The sequence below is a fragment of the Bombus affinis genome, chromosome 2, assembly GCF_024516045.1.
Source record: "Bombus affinis isolate iyBomAffi1 chromosome 2, iyBomAffi1.2, whole genome shotgun sequence".
NCBI classification, from domain to species: Eukaryota; Metazoa; Arthropoda; class Insecta; order Hymenoptera; family Apidae; genus Bombus; species Bombus affinis.
In genome coordinates this window covers 15,937,978-15,955,802 of record NC_066345.1, presented here as the reverse complement: position 1 = coordinate 15,955,802, position 17,825 = coordinate 15,937,978, and the positions used below count along the sequence as shown (strand labels likewise).

General features: G+C 39.2%; 1 protein-coding gene across 4 annotated transcripts in view; it reads left to right on the top strand.

Annotated features, from left to right (window-relative positions):
* Positions 1-17,825, top strand: part of LOC126925958 (amyloid-beta-like protein) — a 48,001-nt gene that overhangs the window by 26,005 nt on the left and 4,171 nt on the right. Inside the window, exons 4-15 of one of the 4 annotated variants that reach the window (XM_050741982.1) lie at positions 281-412; positions 3,381-3,507; positions 7,351-7,441; positions 8,164-8,294; positions 14,253-14,478; positions 14,719-14,929; positions 15,266-15,448; positions 16,104-16,175; positions 16,308-16,498; positions 16,630-16,790; positions 17,212-17,438; positions 17,521-17,667. In XM_050741982.1, the coding sequence (XP_050597939.1) occupies positions 281-412; positions 3,381-3,507; positions 7,351-7,441; positions 8,164-8,294; positions 14,253-14,478; positions 14,719-14,929; positions 15,266-15,448; positions 16,104-16,175; positions 16,308-16,498; positions 16,630-16,790; positions 17,212-17,438; positions 17,521-17,667 (1,899 nt within the window). The remainder of the gene's footprint in view (positions 1-280; positions 413-3,380; positions 3,508-7,350; positions 7,442-8,163; positions 8,295-14,252; positions 14,479-14,718; positions 14,930-15,265; positions 15,449-16,103; positions 16,176-16,307; positions 16,499-16,629; positions 16,791-17,211; positions 17,439-17,520; positions 17,668-17,825) is intronic. The other 3 variants (XM_050741983.1, XM_050741986.1, XM_050741996.1) reach the window with 3 other exon arrangements.

The following is a 17,825-nucleotide window of genomic DNA, read 5'->3' as shown; positions in this document are numbered from 1 at the left end:
AAAATTGTAGGTAGCTACCTTTTACGCGTGACGAGTATACTCGTCGTAGCACGAGATATTGTCGTTTCTTCATGGCCAGTATACTCGTCGAAAACAGCTCACTGGTCAGAGGAATAACTTTAACGCTGTAACGATTTTTCGCGTTTCGCAAATTCCTAAGGGGACTTGCCCACCTCGGATTGAAACTTACCGCCGGAAGTAGCCGTTTATAGCGTCAAAGAATTTTCAAGCGAGTAGAAAAAGATGACGACGAGTGTTTATGCGAACGCTATGCATTCAGGTTGCTACGTTATGCGAGGCCGGAGAGGTGTACCTGGCGCAACACATGGGCGAACAGGGACGTTGGGTCTCATCCGCCGACAAGAAGAGCTGCATGACGGATAAGCTAGAGATTCTCGATTATTGCAAGAAGGTAAGTTCGTGGAACGTCGCTCGTCTCTGTCGACGTTTACATTCAGCCTGATAAATGATTCGATTTATAGTCGTGATTTTCAACCTTCCCAGTAGAATCGAGCAGCTAGAGCTAACGTTAGGACCCTGGATGAGATCGTTCTAAATGTTTGAAGTCTCTGCAAGATAATTAAATTAGAAGAACAACGCTCATTTTCTTATAAATTATTCGTAAACTTTTGAACAACTTTTTACTTTATATGTAACGATTTTTCTTCTATAAGATTACGGAATATCGTGTATTAAATTTGCTTAATATCGTAGATAGAAGGTAATTAAATTAGATGAACAACGCTCGTTTTATTATAAATTACTCGCCGATATTTCAAGAACTTCTTGTTTCTTACGTAATCATCTTTCTGAAAGGTTACGGAGGATGATATATTAAATTTACTTGATACTATAGGTAGAAGATCATTAAATTACAAGAACAACATTCTCTCTATTATAAATTATTCGTCTAATTTCGAAGAACTTTTTACTTCATACGTAATCATTCTTCTAGAAGATCACGGAAGATCATATATTGAATTTGTTCGATATTGGCAGAGTGCTGGGCCAAATTTGCCTGGTAATTGTTTCCGTAGTTTTGGAGTAAATAGGTCATCAATTTCGACCCCTTCCCACGAACATAGAATTGTGGGTTTGCTAAAATTAATATGTAGAATAGTTTAATATATCAGAAGTTAACCTTGCTTCTCGAGTAGTTCGAAATTACGTAATTTGAATTATTGTTTAAAGTATATCAAGCACGTTCTTCGAATGTCCGAAGCTGTTTAAATAATTCGGCGAGAATATTTTCAAACTTTCGCGAGCAATCCAACTATGTACTTCCGTACAATCCATACTCGAGTTACGTGGTTTTGTCCGAATATTTAATACTTTGTATCGTTTATATAAAATCTCGTGACTGTCTATATCTCCTATTTTATATACAGGGTGGTTGGTAACTGGTGGTACAAGCGGAAAGGGGGTGATTCTACGCGAAAAAATAAGTCAAAAATATAGAATAACAATTTTTCATTCGAGGCTTTGTTTTCGAGAAAATCGACTTTGAATTTTCGCTCGGTACGCGCGCACTTTATCGCGTCTCGTTATAACGGATCTCACTGTAGATCGTTGTTTCGATGGATATTATCGCAGTTTAAGTTTGTTTTTGCCGTAACGAAAAATTAGGGATACATAATGAAATAATACGAAGTAATCATAAAGTTTATTATTACAAAAATTGCTGAAAATGTTGCCCATTCTGCCGAACACGTACTTCTGCTCTTCTAATTAAATTTCTATGAACACTTTCTAACGTATTCGATCGTTTTAAAGTATGAAAGGCTACAATTATCTTTTCTTTCAATTGCTCGCAACTTGCGATTTCTTCAGAATAGACAATTGATTTAATATGGCTCTATAAATAAAATTCAAAGTCGATTTTCTCGAAAACAAAGCCCCAAACGAAAAATTGTTATTCTATATTTTCGACTTCTTTTTTCACGTAGAATCATCCCCTTTCCGCTCGTACCACCAGTTACCAACTATCCTGTATATAAAATATGTAATCTATGATCGAACGAAATTTACGATCTTCGCTTAATTTTGATTACAAATTTCGCGCAATTTGAATTTCCAATCTTTCAATTAATATCAGTGGTCCGAAAAGCGTCCTTCCTTTACAAACACGTCTTCTACAGCAACGCATCCTTACACAAACATGAAACCCAAATAAGCCAAATGTCATGGTCTTTATCGTAATAGAACTAAATGGATATAGTCGCACATAATTCAGTAAAATAATATAAAAGAAAAAATACTGTGCATCTATTATTCCCTTATAAAGAAATTTTTGCCACAAGCTAATACAAACTTAAAATATATCGCCCCGAGTTAATTACCTAAAGATAATTTGAAATTGTCATAGAAACTTCCCCCGATTTCCACACAGCTAAATTAAATTCAGTAGGACTCGTTTATTCAAACGATTCGAACATTTGTATCCCATCATCCATTTCCAATCTACGAAGGGATGCGCGAATTTATTCGTTGTGTGCGTGCCGGTTGTTAATTTACGGAAACGAGCGCACTGCAGTTTCGATATCCGCGAGAGAGAGGCAACCACCTCTCTCTGCTGTCGTCGACGCATGGCCGTGTTATCGAGTGAAAGGTACGATGATTTCTCGTGTCGTATAATTTCGTCGTAAATACGCTTACGTTAATTATAATGAAAAATTGAAAGAAAAAAGAAGATAAAGATATATAAACGGGGCTCGGAATAAGAATTCTTAAATGGGTGCTAGTAGGTCGTAGGTGAAGCACGATTATCTGGGTCAAACTGTAGGGATGTTACGTGCCAATGATTATCGGTAATTCATTGATATTTATTAATTCATGATGTACAGAGAGTTGCAAGGTTTAACAGCCAAACTTTGTTGGTATATCCTGTGGGTATAATCGGGCAAAAATTGCTCAACGATATAACGACTTTCGAGAGTTTTAGAATATTTTTAAGGGTCTCCCGCGAATTATCATGCGCGTTTTACGAAGCATTTTGAAAATTTATTGTGATCGTACGGGTGAAGTTGAAATAAATTTGTAAAAAAGATACATATACGTATGTACAAAAGCTAAAAAATATTTAGCGCAAGTATATGTTTCATAGAGGCGACAAGAGTACTCGAACAATCAATCGTTCGTTCGATGGGACCATTTTCACGTTTGTTATACGTCTATCGTGGCTATTCGCTCTACATATTAATTCTTTGCTTATTTTTCCAAATATATGTTCGTAGTAGATAACTTGCATATGCATTTTCTGATTGGTCTCAAGTTTTATCAATGCAACTATGACGAATGCAATTGTTGTAGCTCTAACGAAATATGGGAATATTATTTCGGATAGGAAAGTTACATAGCGTAATCGGTATTTGTATTTCCAGGTTTATCCGAAGAGAGACATTACCAATATCGTGGAATCGTCTCATTACGTGAGGGTTAACGGCTGGTGCAAGCCAGGGAGAACTAAATGCAAATTGTCACGTTGGGTCAAGCCGTACAGATGTCTCGGTACGTATTAGCATCAGAATTGCTCTCTGATAAGTGATCTGGATTGACAGTGTTTCAGTTTTCATTTAACTTTAGCAGCTCGTTTCGCTTTAATGGAGTCGACGTGGCTTTCTAAGTCAATAAAGAATGGAATTTTGATGTAAAGGTTGAATTTGAATATGCAGATGTATGTACGCGAAGTGATTTCTGGTGCAACGTTGAATCTAAAATATGGAACAAAAGATTCTCTCTCTCTTTTTTTTTTTTTTTTATTCCAAGCATTGCCTCTGAGAGGGTCTGATTATGACGAACGATACAAAAGATAGCAATTTCGATTAGCACGATTTTTAATTTATCCGATTCTACCGTGTACTGATTCTGCGTATTGTAAGTTATGAAGGCTGTCAGTGGCATTGACGAAGACGCAGAATAGAAATTGAAATCGAATATCCTAAATTTTAAGAAACTCGACTCTGATCTAAGCCGAATGATCATCATCAGTGGCACCAATTAAGAAGGTCGCGTTTATAATTCCTATTTCTACACGTTAGCGTAAACGTCTGTCGAGAGCAGTCGTTAACGCGTTGAAGCGAAAGCGAGAAATTAGTATGTTAGCTTGCCAATTTCAATGGGAAAAAGTGTACACGGACGATTAGTAAACACGTGTTTTTACTATTTGCGTTTGGTAAAAGCGTAGATAAGAAGCTGAATACTTAAATGGCAGCCAGAAACCTAACGCGGTGAGAAGATCTCTGTCGCTGCTGACTAAAAATATATTCAAAGATACGTTGGACGATTTAGTGTGTCAACGTATGATATTACTTTTTACTCTTGACACTCGTATATTTTTTACAACAGAAAAATTGTCCAATGAAAAACATTTGCATGTCCCAATAACCATTTTGTAACACCGCCGATATTACTTTTATGCATATCTCGAACAAATTTAAAGAAAGCTCCCGTTTTCTCCACCTCTGTTCTTTTTTCCAAAGTTATTGCATTCCGTGTGAAATTTATAAATTCGAATTTAAATATGTATGAAGCGTATCTGCGCTAAAGTTTACCTGCGTACGTTTATTAACTATAACGAAAACATGGTTTATTGCTGTATTCTCGCGTCTACCGAACGTGTATTCTCGTTAATAAATATAATTAGCCGGCTATATGTATATCGCCTTTGCTTCGCAACGTGGCATTCATAAGGAAGTGAAAAGAAATAGGTTAAATAGATCCGGATGAAATAAAGCGTTCGTTGAATAGGATCACGCGTACACAGGATGTCCTGGATTTTCTCTGTAAAATATCTGTCAGCATATACCGCGAATAAAAACAAAAGATAAATTGTCACACAAACATGGTTCCAGAAATTCTTAATTAAAAGCGTTATAATAAAAGTACGAAATAATAAAGGACCATCTACCACCGGCTTTTATCTCTAGCATTTATAATAATTTTTGTATAACAGTTTTCACAGTCTACGAGTAAACAAAATTTCATATCTTTGTTCCGTATCTTTTAAGATTAAGCATTACATGGCACAGGATACAGCGATAAAGTTTGCCACGTTTGTCACATCCTGTATAATTTATATCGTTAAGAAATGATATTTCCTTTAGATCGTTATCTCTCAATTTCTCTCTGCGCTTATTAATTCTGCGAATTTAAAGAGACTCGGTTCGGTCGATATGAAAATCGCTGCGACGCACAAATATTTCCAACTTCACGCTCGTAATAATCATTCCGTTAGGATAAGATCTTTATCCGTGTTTATTTTCCATTTTCCATTTTCCCAGTGCCTCGCAGGCGTTGTATCGATACGATCCGGCTAATATATTCGCTTTAAAATTCAAATCCCCTCCTCTCGCCCAGTTTCCCGATAATTTAAATCTTCTTGGCCATCTTAACAAACGTTTATAACCGTTAATATGCTTTTCTCGACTTCGTCCATGCTAATCGGACGTCCCATTGCCGTATCATCGTAATAACAGATTTGCTCGAGGATCGTTTAATTCGTGCAACAAGAAATATTTCAGTCATGCTACCGAGCTTGGTAATTGGGAGCAGGGATTTTTTATTCCCTTATTAAATAGGAAATTTTATTCCGCTTAACAGGTTTCCACGTTAAAATAGAATTCAACGAGGTCGAAGTTGTCCAAGATGTTTTTGATATTTGAATTTTAGATGATCGATGAATCGTTTAACTTTAACGTACGACTGTAGGCCAGGCGTATAAAAATTGAAGATTCACCGGGCGCTTGTCGAATCACGGGCTCGCACACGAGTATAATAAAACGATAGAATGGCCCGTAATAAAAAAAATATCGCACTACACGTCACAACGTTCCCCTATAGAATCTCTACTCGAAGCTGATAAAACGACTACGAGAAAGAGATAAAATTTACAAACAGCCCCTGTGAAGTATCCTTCTGGTCATTGTGAACTTTTCAATGTTTAAATTTCAACTTTTTCCTTTTTCGCGCAACATCTCCGCAACGATGGATTTTTAAAAAATAGCGTAAAAAAAAAAAATATCGCTGCATTTTTCGAGCTTACAAATTCTGTTGCTGTTATAAATTTACGTTCATGCCGGCGCATTTATACATTCCGAACGACCAATGAAACGCAATTTAAACGTTTGACGTTTTCGGTATTAAAATTGTATTAAAACCTCGTTGTACAATTTTTGCGAAACGTTTCCAAATCATTTATTTATTTCTTTTGCGTTTCATTCTGTTTGTATAAAAAATAAATAAATGTAATATCTCGCAGCAATTATTCATAGATGAAACAGCTCGGGTTATAAATTGGCTGCTATAAGCGTTTCCTAAGTTTTTTCAATAAAAATGTAACTCCCTTTTCTTCGGTTTTAATAAGGAACAGCAATTTCAGCAAAAATTATTTAACTTCACCGTACGTACGAGATACTAGCTATTTATAAATTCGATGGAGTTTTCGCCTCGTAACGCGACTAACAAGAGATCTACAAATTCTGAATTCTTCCACAAGCTACGTAAATTTATTAAACTTGAACTCTCTTCGTCTGAAATATCCCTATCGTTTCGAGTATCTAGTACAAGCGAAAGCGTTCAAAGTACAAAAATTGGCAGGGTTCGTAAAATAGACAACTCCAGAGAGGCGGAATTCCGAATTCTTCCACAAATTACGTAAATTTATCAAACTTGAACTCTCTTCATCTGAAACATCTCTATCGTTTCGAGTATCTAACGAGCGAAAACGTTAAAAGTACAAAAATTGGCAGGGTTCGTAAAACAGACAACCGCAGAGAGACAGAATTTCTTCATAAATGCGAAAGTCAATTTTTTTCCATTAATGGAATATCGTATCGAATAAATATAAATGTTGCGACGAAAAGCGTTTCTAGTTTCGTTGCTAATTCGCGTACACGAAATTCGATCGATTTATGTAAACTTTCACGAGCGACTGTATAACTTTCAGCGGACGCAGCCTGTAACAACCAAGTTGTTAATAATCAAGCTGTTCCCATGACTTCGTACACGTCGTAAACACCTGCTGGTGTAGAGTAGGGAACGTAATCCCAAGCGAATTCTGACCGCAGTCTTAGGACGCCGTGTACAAGTTTGCACCCCCGATGCGAGTCACTCTGATTTGCAGTTTCTGCCGTATCGATTCCTGCGAGTCGTGTCGAGTGGAGTTGTGCCGCGTCGTAGCGCTAGAGTGGCTCTCGTTAAGGGGTTGAGTAGACAGCTATGGACCTGTACGTGCACCATGTGACGCGATCTCTGCCTCGTGTCTCTTTCAACGATAAATATAGGCGTGTCCATGCCACAGTACCCGACCTTTTCCCTTCGCTTTTATTCACATCGACACGTTCTCCTTTTCAGAGGGACCTTTCCAAAGCGACGCGTTGCTCGTGCCGGAAGGTTGCCTGTTCGACCACCTTCACAATCAGACGAAATGCTGGGAATCTCACAGGTAAGCGAGCCAACGAGCGAGCGTCTCGTCGATGACGAGCCAACGCCGGCGTATCGATTTACGTGTCCGCCACCGCGTAACCCTATCCTCCACGACCATACGCTCCATCGGGGTTCCCAGTTCGATGATAATTTCTAGTTGCCTTTGAAATAAGGTACCTGCTGCCTCGTTAGGTGACCGCAGCTAATCCCACCGGAATTTTCAGATGGCTTCGTGTTTGCTCACACGCTCGGTTTAGTCCATTAAACGTTCCTTAGTCGAATAAAAATCCACGGTCTAATAATAAGCAGACGAACGTTTACATTTGTTTGATGCTTAATCAGAATCAGCAGAGGAAGATGACGTTGCGACTGACTTTGCTGATTCAGGGCGATGCTCCAGGTGCGTCGCGATAGCTGGACCGTGGACCTTTGTGCAGCTTTATATTTTTATGAATCCAAGGAGCGAACAAAATTCGTTTCGTCTACCGAATATTATCAATAGGTGCCTCTATTTTCTGCATTCCGTAGATTTCTGCAGCCTTAGAATTCTCGAAAATTCATCGACATCCACGGTCCAACGATAGAGCGAAGAACGTGTCCGATGGAAAGCGCCCCGTTGGAAAAAGCGAATAGTAGAATCTTGCAAACCGGAATATATAACTGAATTCTCTGAAACGCAAACTCGTGATTCGCTGAAAGGAACAGAAACTGGGAACATAATCCGGGAATCTTCCGTTTCAGGTGGAACGCGACCGCAGCCGACACCTGCAGAGAGAGGAATATGAACCTGAGGAGCTTCGCGATGTTGTTGCCCTGTGGAATATCGCTGTTCTCTGGCGTCGAATTCGTGTGCTGCCCGAAACACCTCAAAGGTACGTAACGTACGTACATTCTCTTATATCATCATTCACGTTCATTCATCGACGACTTTTCTCATCTCTGTGTCCAACAGTGTAACCTCTTAACGCATTCGCTGTTACCGTTGCGTTTTATCTTTCCTTCCATTTTAACAAAGTTTTGTTTTTAACAAAGTCATTTCGTTTTGACAGTTAAACGATGCAACGAATGATGACGCGATAGGAGACTGTGATTATTATTTAAAGCTAAAGGTGACGCGTGGAGGAGAAATCCAATTCCAGTGATAAAATAATCGTATCGCAGTAACAGCGAACGGGTTACACCGCCTGTATCCACTGAAATGAGACGCAATGCACGTATCCGATTTTAAGTTACGACATTTGATTCTGTCGAATGTGAAAATACATTCTGAAATCCCTCGATGCGTGTCCTGAAGTCGATCGAGTCGACTTGTACAAAGTTCCGAGGAGAAGACGTTAAGAAATTTTATTGGGAATATTAAACTTCGAAACCGTCGACTTCGCCTGATATATCGTGTACAAGATCGTGAAAGCGTTCGAATACCCGTACACGTATTTTACGAGCGCGTTGTTTGCGTTATACGGAACGTTTGGAAGTTTCAAGTTAAACGAACTTTTGCCGGTTCAGTTCGCTTGTCCGAATATCAACTCCTATTACGTAAATGCGAAGCGATAGGTGATGGAGAAAATTCAACTACCGTGTTATAATATGAACCGCGATACGTGAATTATTTGCTCACCGATGAATTCAGATAAATAGGGTTTCATCGTAGTCTATTGTCGGAATTATATTTTCGTACCTTATTGCATATTACAACGTCGAATCCATTATTTATTATATTTCCGCTAACGCGCACACATTTTCTGGCGTATCAGTCGCGATATCGACGATATTAGTTCGAATTTCGGGAATGACGAGTAGCTCCCTTTGTACGAGAAATTGAAAAAGAAAACAAAAATAGAAAAGGAGGAAAGAAAACGATCATAAGCGAATAAATCGGGGAAAAACGCGGAGAAGATTGGCTCGCCGTTATGGTCGATCTTAAATTCACGAATTTTTTCGTAAGAATATCTAGTCGATTTATGGAAGATCGCCCTGAACACTTTATATTTTCGATAGATTTACGCCCCTCTCGAAGCTCTTTTAGCGAATGAAAAACGCGTGGTTTCAACGTGATGGAATTTCCATAAATCCTGTTCGCCTTTCCATAAACTCTCGACGATTGGCCATATTTTATCAAAAATTTTGCTACAGCCATTTGTTTTAAATTTTATATTCCATTTTTCTTGCAACACGGGTCTCGCACACGTTTTTACAAAAAACAAAAAAACAATGTTTGCGATAACTAAAATAATTAACAGTGTTTGCCTTGCGCATATCGATGAAAAACGTAATCTGATTATACAGTGGATGAATGTGATTATTCACATTGTTGCAATTTTACCGGAAACAGAATCGCGCTCGAAACTTTATCGCTGTATTTCGCACAGCAGATTAAACGAATTTCATGAAGCGATATTTTTAACAGTAAATTATATTTTCTATTTACTTTTTCTTTCTAATTCTTGTTAAAATCTAGCCCATTGCCGATTAATCCTACGTTGCCCCTTTTCTGAAATCACATCGTGTGAAATTTTCTTTTTATTTGGTTTCGCAGTGAAACGTTCGTTTTCCAGTCTCTTCGAAACTTAGAGAGATAATTATATTTCCGACTGGTCTAAAGTTTCGACTATTCGTCGATTTAACTGCCTTTGGAAGACTTGCATCGTTAAATATTCGTAGATCGTCCTCGTGTTCGACTGCGTCTTGCTCGAGAACCTCGCTGTTCGATGCCAAAAGAAAACGATTATCTTAATGTCAGAGATATATTTCGAAATGCAGCGAATTTATCGATTAACGTATAAAAAACCAGAAAATGAAGAAAAGCCTACTTCCTATGTTTTCCTACTCGTCATCTTCCTATTGAAATTCGTCTTAGCGTCTCAACCGTAAATTGTATCGTGAAATCTAGAACTCGATCCGTGCATTGCAACATGTTCCAGATGTATATAGGCGATAATAGTAGATACTTTGTATTTTGCACGCTCTGCTGTTGTCGTTGCAACTCACAGTAGCTCGTTGCATGATTACTATTGGAAAACGTAGCTATGAATGTAAAGCGAAGCAGAGTCGAAGTTAAATAATTCGTCCTCGCCGATACCGATACTTATAGCAAGCATCGATCGTAAATGACGAAAAACCAGGTACTCGAAAATAAAGATATCGAATAGCTCGTCTGTTCGAATAATTATACAAATAAAAATTTATTCGAATAACGATCGATCCTGCTTACGATGTAAACTCGGTGAAACACGTTGGCCTTATTTTGTGTCTGCGTGTATGTAATTATCGATTCATTCTCACGACTCGCGTGTTTCGAACAACGTAGGAGTCGAACTCGCGGCCCGACGTTTGATCGCTGAAAAGGAAAACGTGTTATTGTAATCCGATGTACGCGCAAAACGATGGAAAATATTACGCAGCCCGATTCATCTATTTGAGTAAATATTTTCATCGACGTTACTGCGAAAAACGCGTTCTTTCGCGTTCCATTCTCGCTTTAAATCGGGCACTTTTTCGCACGTCGAGCAATACCATCCTGGAATTCATCGAACCTCGTTATAACATTGAATCGTTTCGACGGTTCTCCTCGTTGTTCCGTTAATCATCGATGTGTGTAAGCTTTTAACGAAGTGACAAAGGAGACTCAACGTTTGGAAAACGTGCGAACCGTTTAAAAAGCACGACGTACTCGAGAAACGAATGAACGACGAGAAAAAGAAGGAACAAGAATTAAACGTTCTAATAACGCAAATTAATTTAATAATTAAAACCCGCGTCTGTTCGTTTCTCGCTCGATATTGATCGCGAACAGCCGTCTGATAGCGAGCTTCGTGCAAGCCATGAGCTCAAGTACGTCGGAAAATTAGATTCGAACGGCCAATTATACGCTGTACCAGCGAGCCGAAATATTTATCGATGATGTATCTTCGTCGCTAAATCGCACGCTGAACACCGTTGTTCGTACCGTATATTAATTTCCAAGTTCAAATACTTTCGCGAGCCATTGTACGTCGACCAATGTGAAAATTCGTAGAAACAGCCTTTTCACTCGAGTATTTCGTATTTAAGGGATGTCTATGTACATAGACTTTCGCGATTGACTGTAAGCTCCATATTTTCAATTGCTTTCATGAAAATCTGAGTTTACATAAACATCCGCAGTTTACTTATCAACGGTAAAACGTACACGTTGAACTTGATCGCATCGCTACTTTGTGCTCTATTTGCGATCGAGCGTCGTTCGGGCAGCTTGAAAACGAGAGAGAGAGAGAGAGAGAGAGAGAGAGAGAGAGAGAGAGAGAGAGAGAGAGAGGAAGAAACGGAGAAAGAAGATGACGGAGAGAAAGAGAGAGAGAGAGAAGGAGAGTGCATTAAGAAAGTGGGTACACTTCGATTCACCCTCTTCGTTTCTCCACGGGGTAGTTTACCCTTGCCGCTTCTATCTTACTCGCTCGTGCAATCAATAACGGCCGTCGACGTTCCCGACGACTGCGCAACGTAATACTATGGTTTTGCCCGTTCCTGCGCATCTTTTCTTTTCAATACACGATGCCGATATGCCTGCTGTACGTGTGTAGCTAATAAACTGCAGCCAATACGCTTATCCATCGTAGCCGCACTGTCTGCTGGCTTGATTCGCGACACGTCCCCTTGGCTTTCCACCCTCGAGCTTACTGATCAATAGGAATGACCGATGAATCACCGACGAAATTCCAACCTCCGCCACCGCAACCATCGTCGACCAACCACCGCTCGTAGGGTGGTGCTTTCGCCGGGTTTATTATGTACGCCGTGTTGACAAGCTTGTGACGAAGTCTGAATCACGAAGAGGAGGAGAAGGAGGAGGAGAGAGAGAAAGAGGGAGGTGATTCTGTCGTATAACAAGAGAAAGAAACAGTTGGAGAACGGAGAATAATTTATTTTCTACATTGGCCGGTGGAAAGAAGGTAGAAGTTTAGGGGTTTCAGAGCTTATAATTTCTCAGAGGGTCGTAACCGTCGGAAAGATGAGAAGTTGAATTAAAAAAAAGGGTGATGATTAAATCTGATATAATAAGTAAAGGACGGTCAGCGGTTTCGTAGATTATATTCTTCAATCTCTTAGATTATATATTCTTCTTAATAAAGAATATTATAAAATATCGTAAAGAAGGTATACTCCTTCGGAGACCTGGAGAGTGTTCCTTTAATATAAGAATCGGTGTTCGAAGCGGCAAGCAATGCCAGTAAATGTTCATCAACGTGTCCACGTTTCTCGTTTATGTATCTTCCCTTAAAATTACCTTATCTGAAATTATACGGCCAGTTCGGCGACACATCGGCGACACATCCAACTTTCCTACCGTCAAATTCTTCTACTCGGAGAAGACTGGCAGGGGACGACAGGTAGCGGTGACGAGTTACTTGTTTGCACATTTTGTTTATCCCGCTATTTTTAAGAGAGCCGAGCGTCCAGCTGTGCACGGTTTTCAACGGCGGCGATTTTCACGGACGAATTGGCAAAGCGTTCTTTCCCTCTGTGTCCGTGAAAATACGTGGAAAGCCCTCGGTATCGGTCGGCCGGAGGGGTTGATCGGCGCTTCCCCTATTTCTTTTCGGTATATCGTCGGTCAAATCTTGATATTTCCTTCCTTCGTCGTTGGAAACTTGCGGATGAGCGTCCTCTCCGGGGGCGGGTTCGATCGACGACGATACGTCGATACGTTCGTGCAATAGCCGGACGATATTCTCGATGGAAAAAGTGCCAACACAACCGCCACGTGACCCAGATAAAAGGATAGCGGCGAGGATACGACGGGCGAAGCTTTTGTCTGCCTTTGCAGAACTCGAGAAGTCAGCTCATCAGCGTGTCTATTCTCGGAGAATGGGACATCTCGAGAACCTAGTTAGTCAAGACGGCTGTCCTCTTCAACATAACAGAGACAAATTAGAGTTTTTCACGGTGGAAAAGGGACGCGAGTCGCGGCAAAACATCGCCTCGCCGGAGATGCAACGGACAGGCGGATTTCGAAATGCGCGATCCTCGCGGCCTGTACCTCCCCTGCAATTTGCATTCGTTCTCCGTGTAGTACTATCGGCAGCTTTTATATTAGCTATGCAAATTAATTCCGTGACTCTCTTTCTCTCTTTCTCTCTGTCTGTCTGTCTCTGTCGTTTTGTCCAGCGGGATTCGAATTTTTCTTTATGCGTCGCGTAATACAAATTTAAATCCTCGTTGAAAGGATGTCGGTGAATAGAAAGGATTTTCGTCGCACTGCATACGTGTCAGCCTGTGTCAGGTGGATGTGCAAAGATTTGACTCGAAACGAAGTCAAACGACGGCTTCGGCAAATAAGTTGTTTCGATCGATTTGCCATTTCTCTTTCGGAAAGAATTTATTGAAAATGGCAGTTTCGGTCTGTTTCCACGTCGAACAAAGAATTTTCATATACCTCTCGATCTTAGTCAACCAGTTAGCTGTCGCGGTCTCTTTGAAAACTTTGAAAAGCGCGTACCTAAAATGCGTGGCAAGGAATGAGCGATGACGAGTATACTCGTCGAACACAGAGTACGCGTGACTGTTGCAATAGAATTACAGAAAATAGAATTAGAAAAAGAACAAACCGTTTTATTTTTGAATTTTATCGTCGACAGGGCTCGTCGTAACGCAAAACGTTGCCGCCTCTTCGTGACGAGTATACTCGTCGGAAACAGCTAACTGGTTAATCACTTGAGATAGAAGGATGGATAATTTGGGATATCGGAAGAGTTCTCTTAAAACAGCGGACAGAACTTGGGCGGAATGTAACGAATTTTACCAAGTCTGACGATATCGGTAAAATATTATTTACATTTACGTGTAATTTGCAGAAAATATGAAAGCCAAGAAACCGATCGACCTGCCGATTCCCAAGGGTATGGACGAAGATCTCGACGAGGACGAGGATGATCTCGAAGATGACGATGGCCTGGACACCGACGCAGATGACGAAGATGACTCTGAAGCTGATCCCGAGGACGTGCTTAGCGATCAACCCGACGATGACGAGAGCGACGAAGAATATCTCGACGATTATAATTACGACACCACGACGAGGTAAATTTGCATGGAAATTACATTTCGATATATATATAGTTATACGCACTGCTCGTTGCAGGTGGAACAAAATCCTCAAGGACATTATTTAGAAATTACCTGCTTTCGATTAAAGATTACTAATTACCGATCTACTTAATACCGTTAAATTTTGCCAATAAATCCACGCGATTATCGCATAATCGTGAATAATATATAACGTTCATTTACTAACGAGAGATGTATGCACATTCTGTACAGTCGATTGTCAACGACAGTTTCAACCACGGAGAAACCGAAACAGGACGTGACCGCGATGCCGTTGCCAGTTAGCACCAGCACACAACAATCCTCTCAATCTCAGAGCACACCGGATCCGTATCTGACTCATTTCGATCCTCGTTCCGAGCACCAGAGCTACAAGCAAGCACAAATGAGGCTGGAAGAGGTGCACAAGGAGAAAGTAACGAAAGTAAGCAGGTGTTGTTACCACCTAGCTTTCGCTTTTCATTCATTCATTTTTCCTTAAATAAACCAAACGATATTATTGTCTTTTTATTCTATTTTTTTTTCTTTTCATTCTTGTACACTCCGTTATTCACTTTTGCTTTCATTCAATTTTCCTTGTTTTTGCTTCTTCGCTTTTGTTGAATCACGAATGACAAGTAAATTTATCGAACGAGGAAACAAACAGTTTCGAGAGACAGCTATTACGGAGGACAGAGAAAAATAAGCGGTCGAGTTTCCAGAGATAGCTATTATCTCGCGGGACACTAGTGTCGAAATCTTTGTGCTACAACGTTTTCAGGTGATGAAGGACTGGAGTGATCTCGAAGAGAAATATCAAGACATTCGTGCACATGACCCGGTCGCAGCTGATGCTTTCAAACGATGGATGACCGCGCGATTCCAGGAAACCGTTGCTGCTCTGGAAGAGAGCGGTGCCGCGGAGAAACATCAGTTGAGCGCTATGCATCAACAAAGAGTACAAGTACGTGATTTGAGTAGAATAATCGATGCAGGTGACGAGCATTTAGAAAGGAGACAGTCGTGGATAGATTTCAGTAGCCGAAGGACACTCCTATATGCGAATCGTAATAATAATTATACTCTTCTTCTTCGTATTTGTTAAATGTATTCCTTACCGAACAGGGTAATATATTGGGTTTTTAAAGATTCAGTTGACGTAATATACTTATTGTTTTATTTGCTTTGGTTTATTTTTTTTTTGCTTTATTCTCGAAATTAGTTCATGCAGGCTCATCATGATGTATTTAAAATAGACGATCTTCTAAATTTGCATGTACACACACTTACATGTCTAATTTATATTATTAATATCGTTTCAAACTTCAAACTCTAAAATGTTGCAATTAAGAGAATTTCAGTTTAATTTGATTTTAATACAAAGAGAAACGCATAATTGTAATATTATCTTAATTGATACATAATAGAATTATATATATACGAATTTATTTCGTACTAGTAAATTATCTCTACTTAGATTACAAAATATATCATAATATATGGATCTCATTTCTTCCTAAAATGAGCTCCGTTCATTGCTTAATTATATACATCGTGTATACGAAAAGAGAAAAAAAGAGGCGAGTATAATATTTATTATGTATGGCATTAATTTACAGGAAGCTGTTAAACAAAGAAACGAGGAAGCAATGTCGTGCTACACAGCTGCTCTGAACGAAACTCCACCAAATGTAAGCTTCTTAAAAGATATTCTATATTCCATATTTGTACATTCCATAGAATTCCATATAGAAATATTCTGTATTTAAGTATTCCACTAGCAAATCCGCGAATAATATATCACCCTCTTATTTCTTGTTCAGATGCATCGTATTCAGAAATGTCTTCAGAAATTGCTTCGGGCTCTTCACAAAGACAGGCACCATACTATTGCTCATTACAAACATCTGCTGGATAGCAGCTTGGAACAAGCTCAACGCGAGAAGCCAGCAACATTGGAACACTTGGCAGAGATCGATAGAATTACCAATCAGAGTCTGTTGATGCTAGAACGGTAACGTGTCGGTCGATATAACGTAACAGTCAACGTCTTAGAATATCAGATTCCAGATTTTGACAGTGCAGAAAAAATACATATACTTTAACTTAATAGAACACTATATGTATTTCGTTCGTTATATTTAGGTATCCTGATTTAAGCGCAAAAATTGGCCGCCTTATGGATGATTACGTTTTGGCCCTCAGGAGCAAAGATGAGACTCCTGGACTGCTGCTAGCGATGACACGAGAAGCGGAAGCAGCCATCTTAGATAAATATCAGGCTGACGTTACCAGTAAGCAGCAAGGTAACTTCGAAATTTAACGAATGAAGAACGTAGGGAAAGAACATGATAAAAACACTCTTGACTTGATTTTGTGACAAGAAGGAATATTGTAATATAAATTTGGCTAAAAATGGAAAGCACCTGTTCGATGTAAAGACATAGTTGATGAAGCTTTGAAAAAAGTAAAGACATATAACTGCCAAGATAAACAATCTTTTAATATTATAGTAAGTAATGTTTTTTAAATTATGGTGACAGCGAAAAATTACATGTTTATCCCAGAAACAAGGAAAAGGACAACCTCGATGACTGAATTTCTCTCTCTCCTATAAAAAAAATTTGATTTATCGTATTCTGCTCCCTCAGCTCTCATCGATAATGTTCAACAAATGCGACAAAATTCTACAAGAACTATATTTAAATATACTTCATTGATTTATAGAAAAAGAACATCAAAAACTACTGGAACGAGTACGCAAGGAGCAGCGCAAAGCTGAACGTGGCGAGTTACGTACGGAACAGGCGCAACAGGAAGAAAATGACTCGATAAATGACAACAAGGATATTCAACAGCCACCAGAGCAACCGTCCGCAGTGGCGGCTATGCACAGTGAAGGACTTGTAAGGGCAGCTCACAGCATGACACATGATATTTCCCACTCTGAACCGGTAAATGTAATCATTAAATTGCCTGAATAATATCCAAGAAATATCATAATATAAACATATTTCTATCACTTTTGTTATATAGGGTTACTCTATGAGAAGGGAGATGTATCACAGGGAAAGTCGATCTGTCTACTTTACACTTGCGTTTGCTGGAATCGCACTTATGGCTGCAGCAGTGGTAGGCGTAGCAATATTCAAAAAACGCAGTGCAAGAAGCCCCCACAGTCAGGTACATAAAGAAGACTGTTTTAATCGAAGTAAAAATTAAATACTCGTGATTTTATTATTTAATGATATTTATACTAAGATTTGTAATATTCTTTAAAATTAACATTAATCAGTTTTTAGCCAAATTTTACAGTATAATCATATATTTCTGATTTTAAA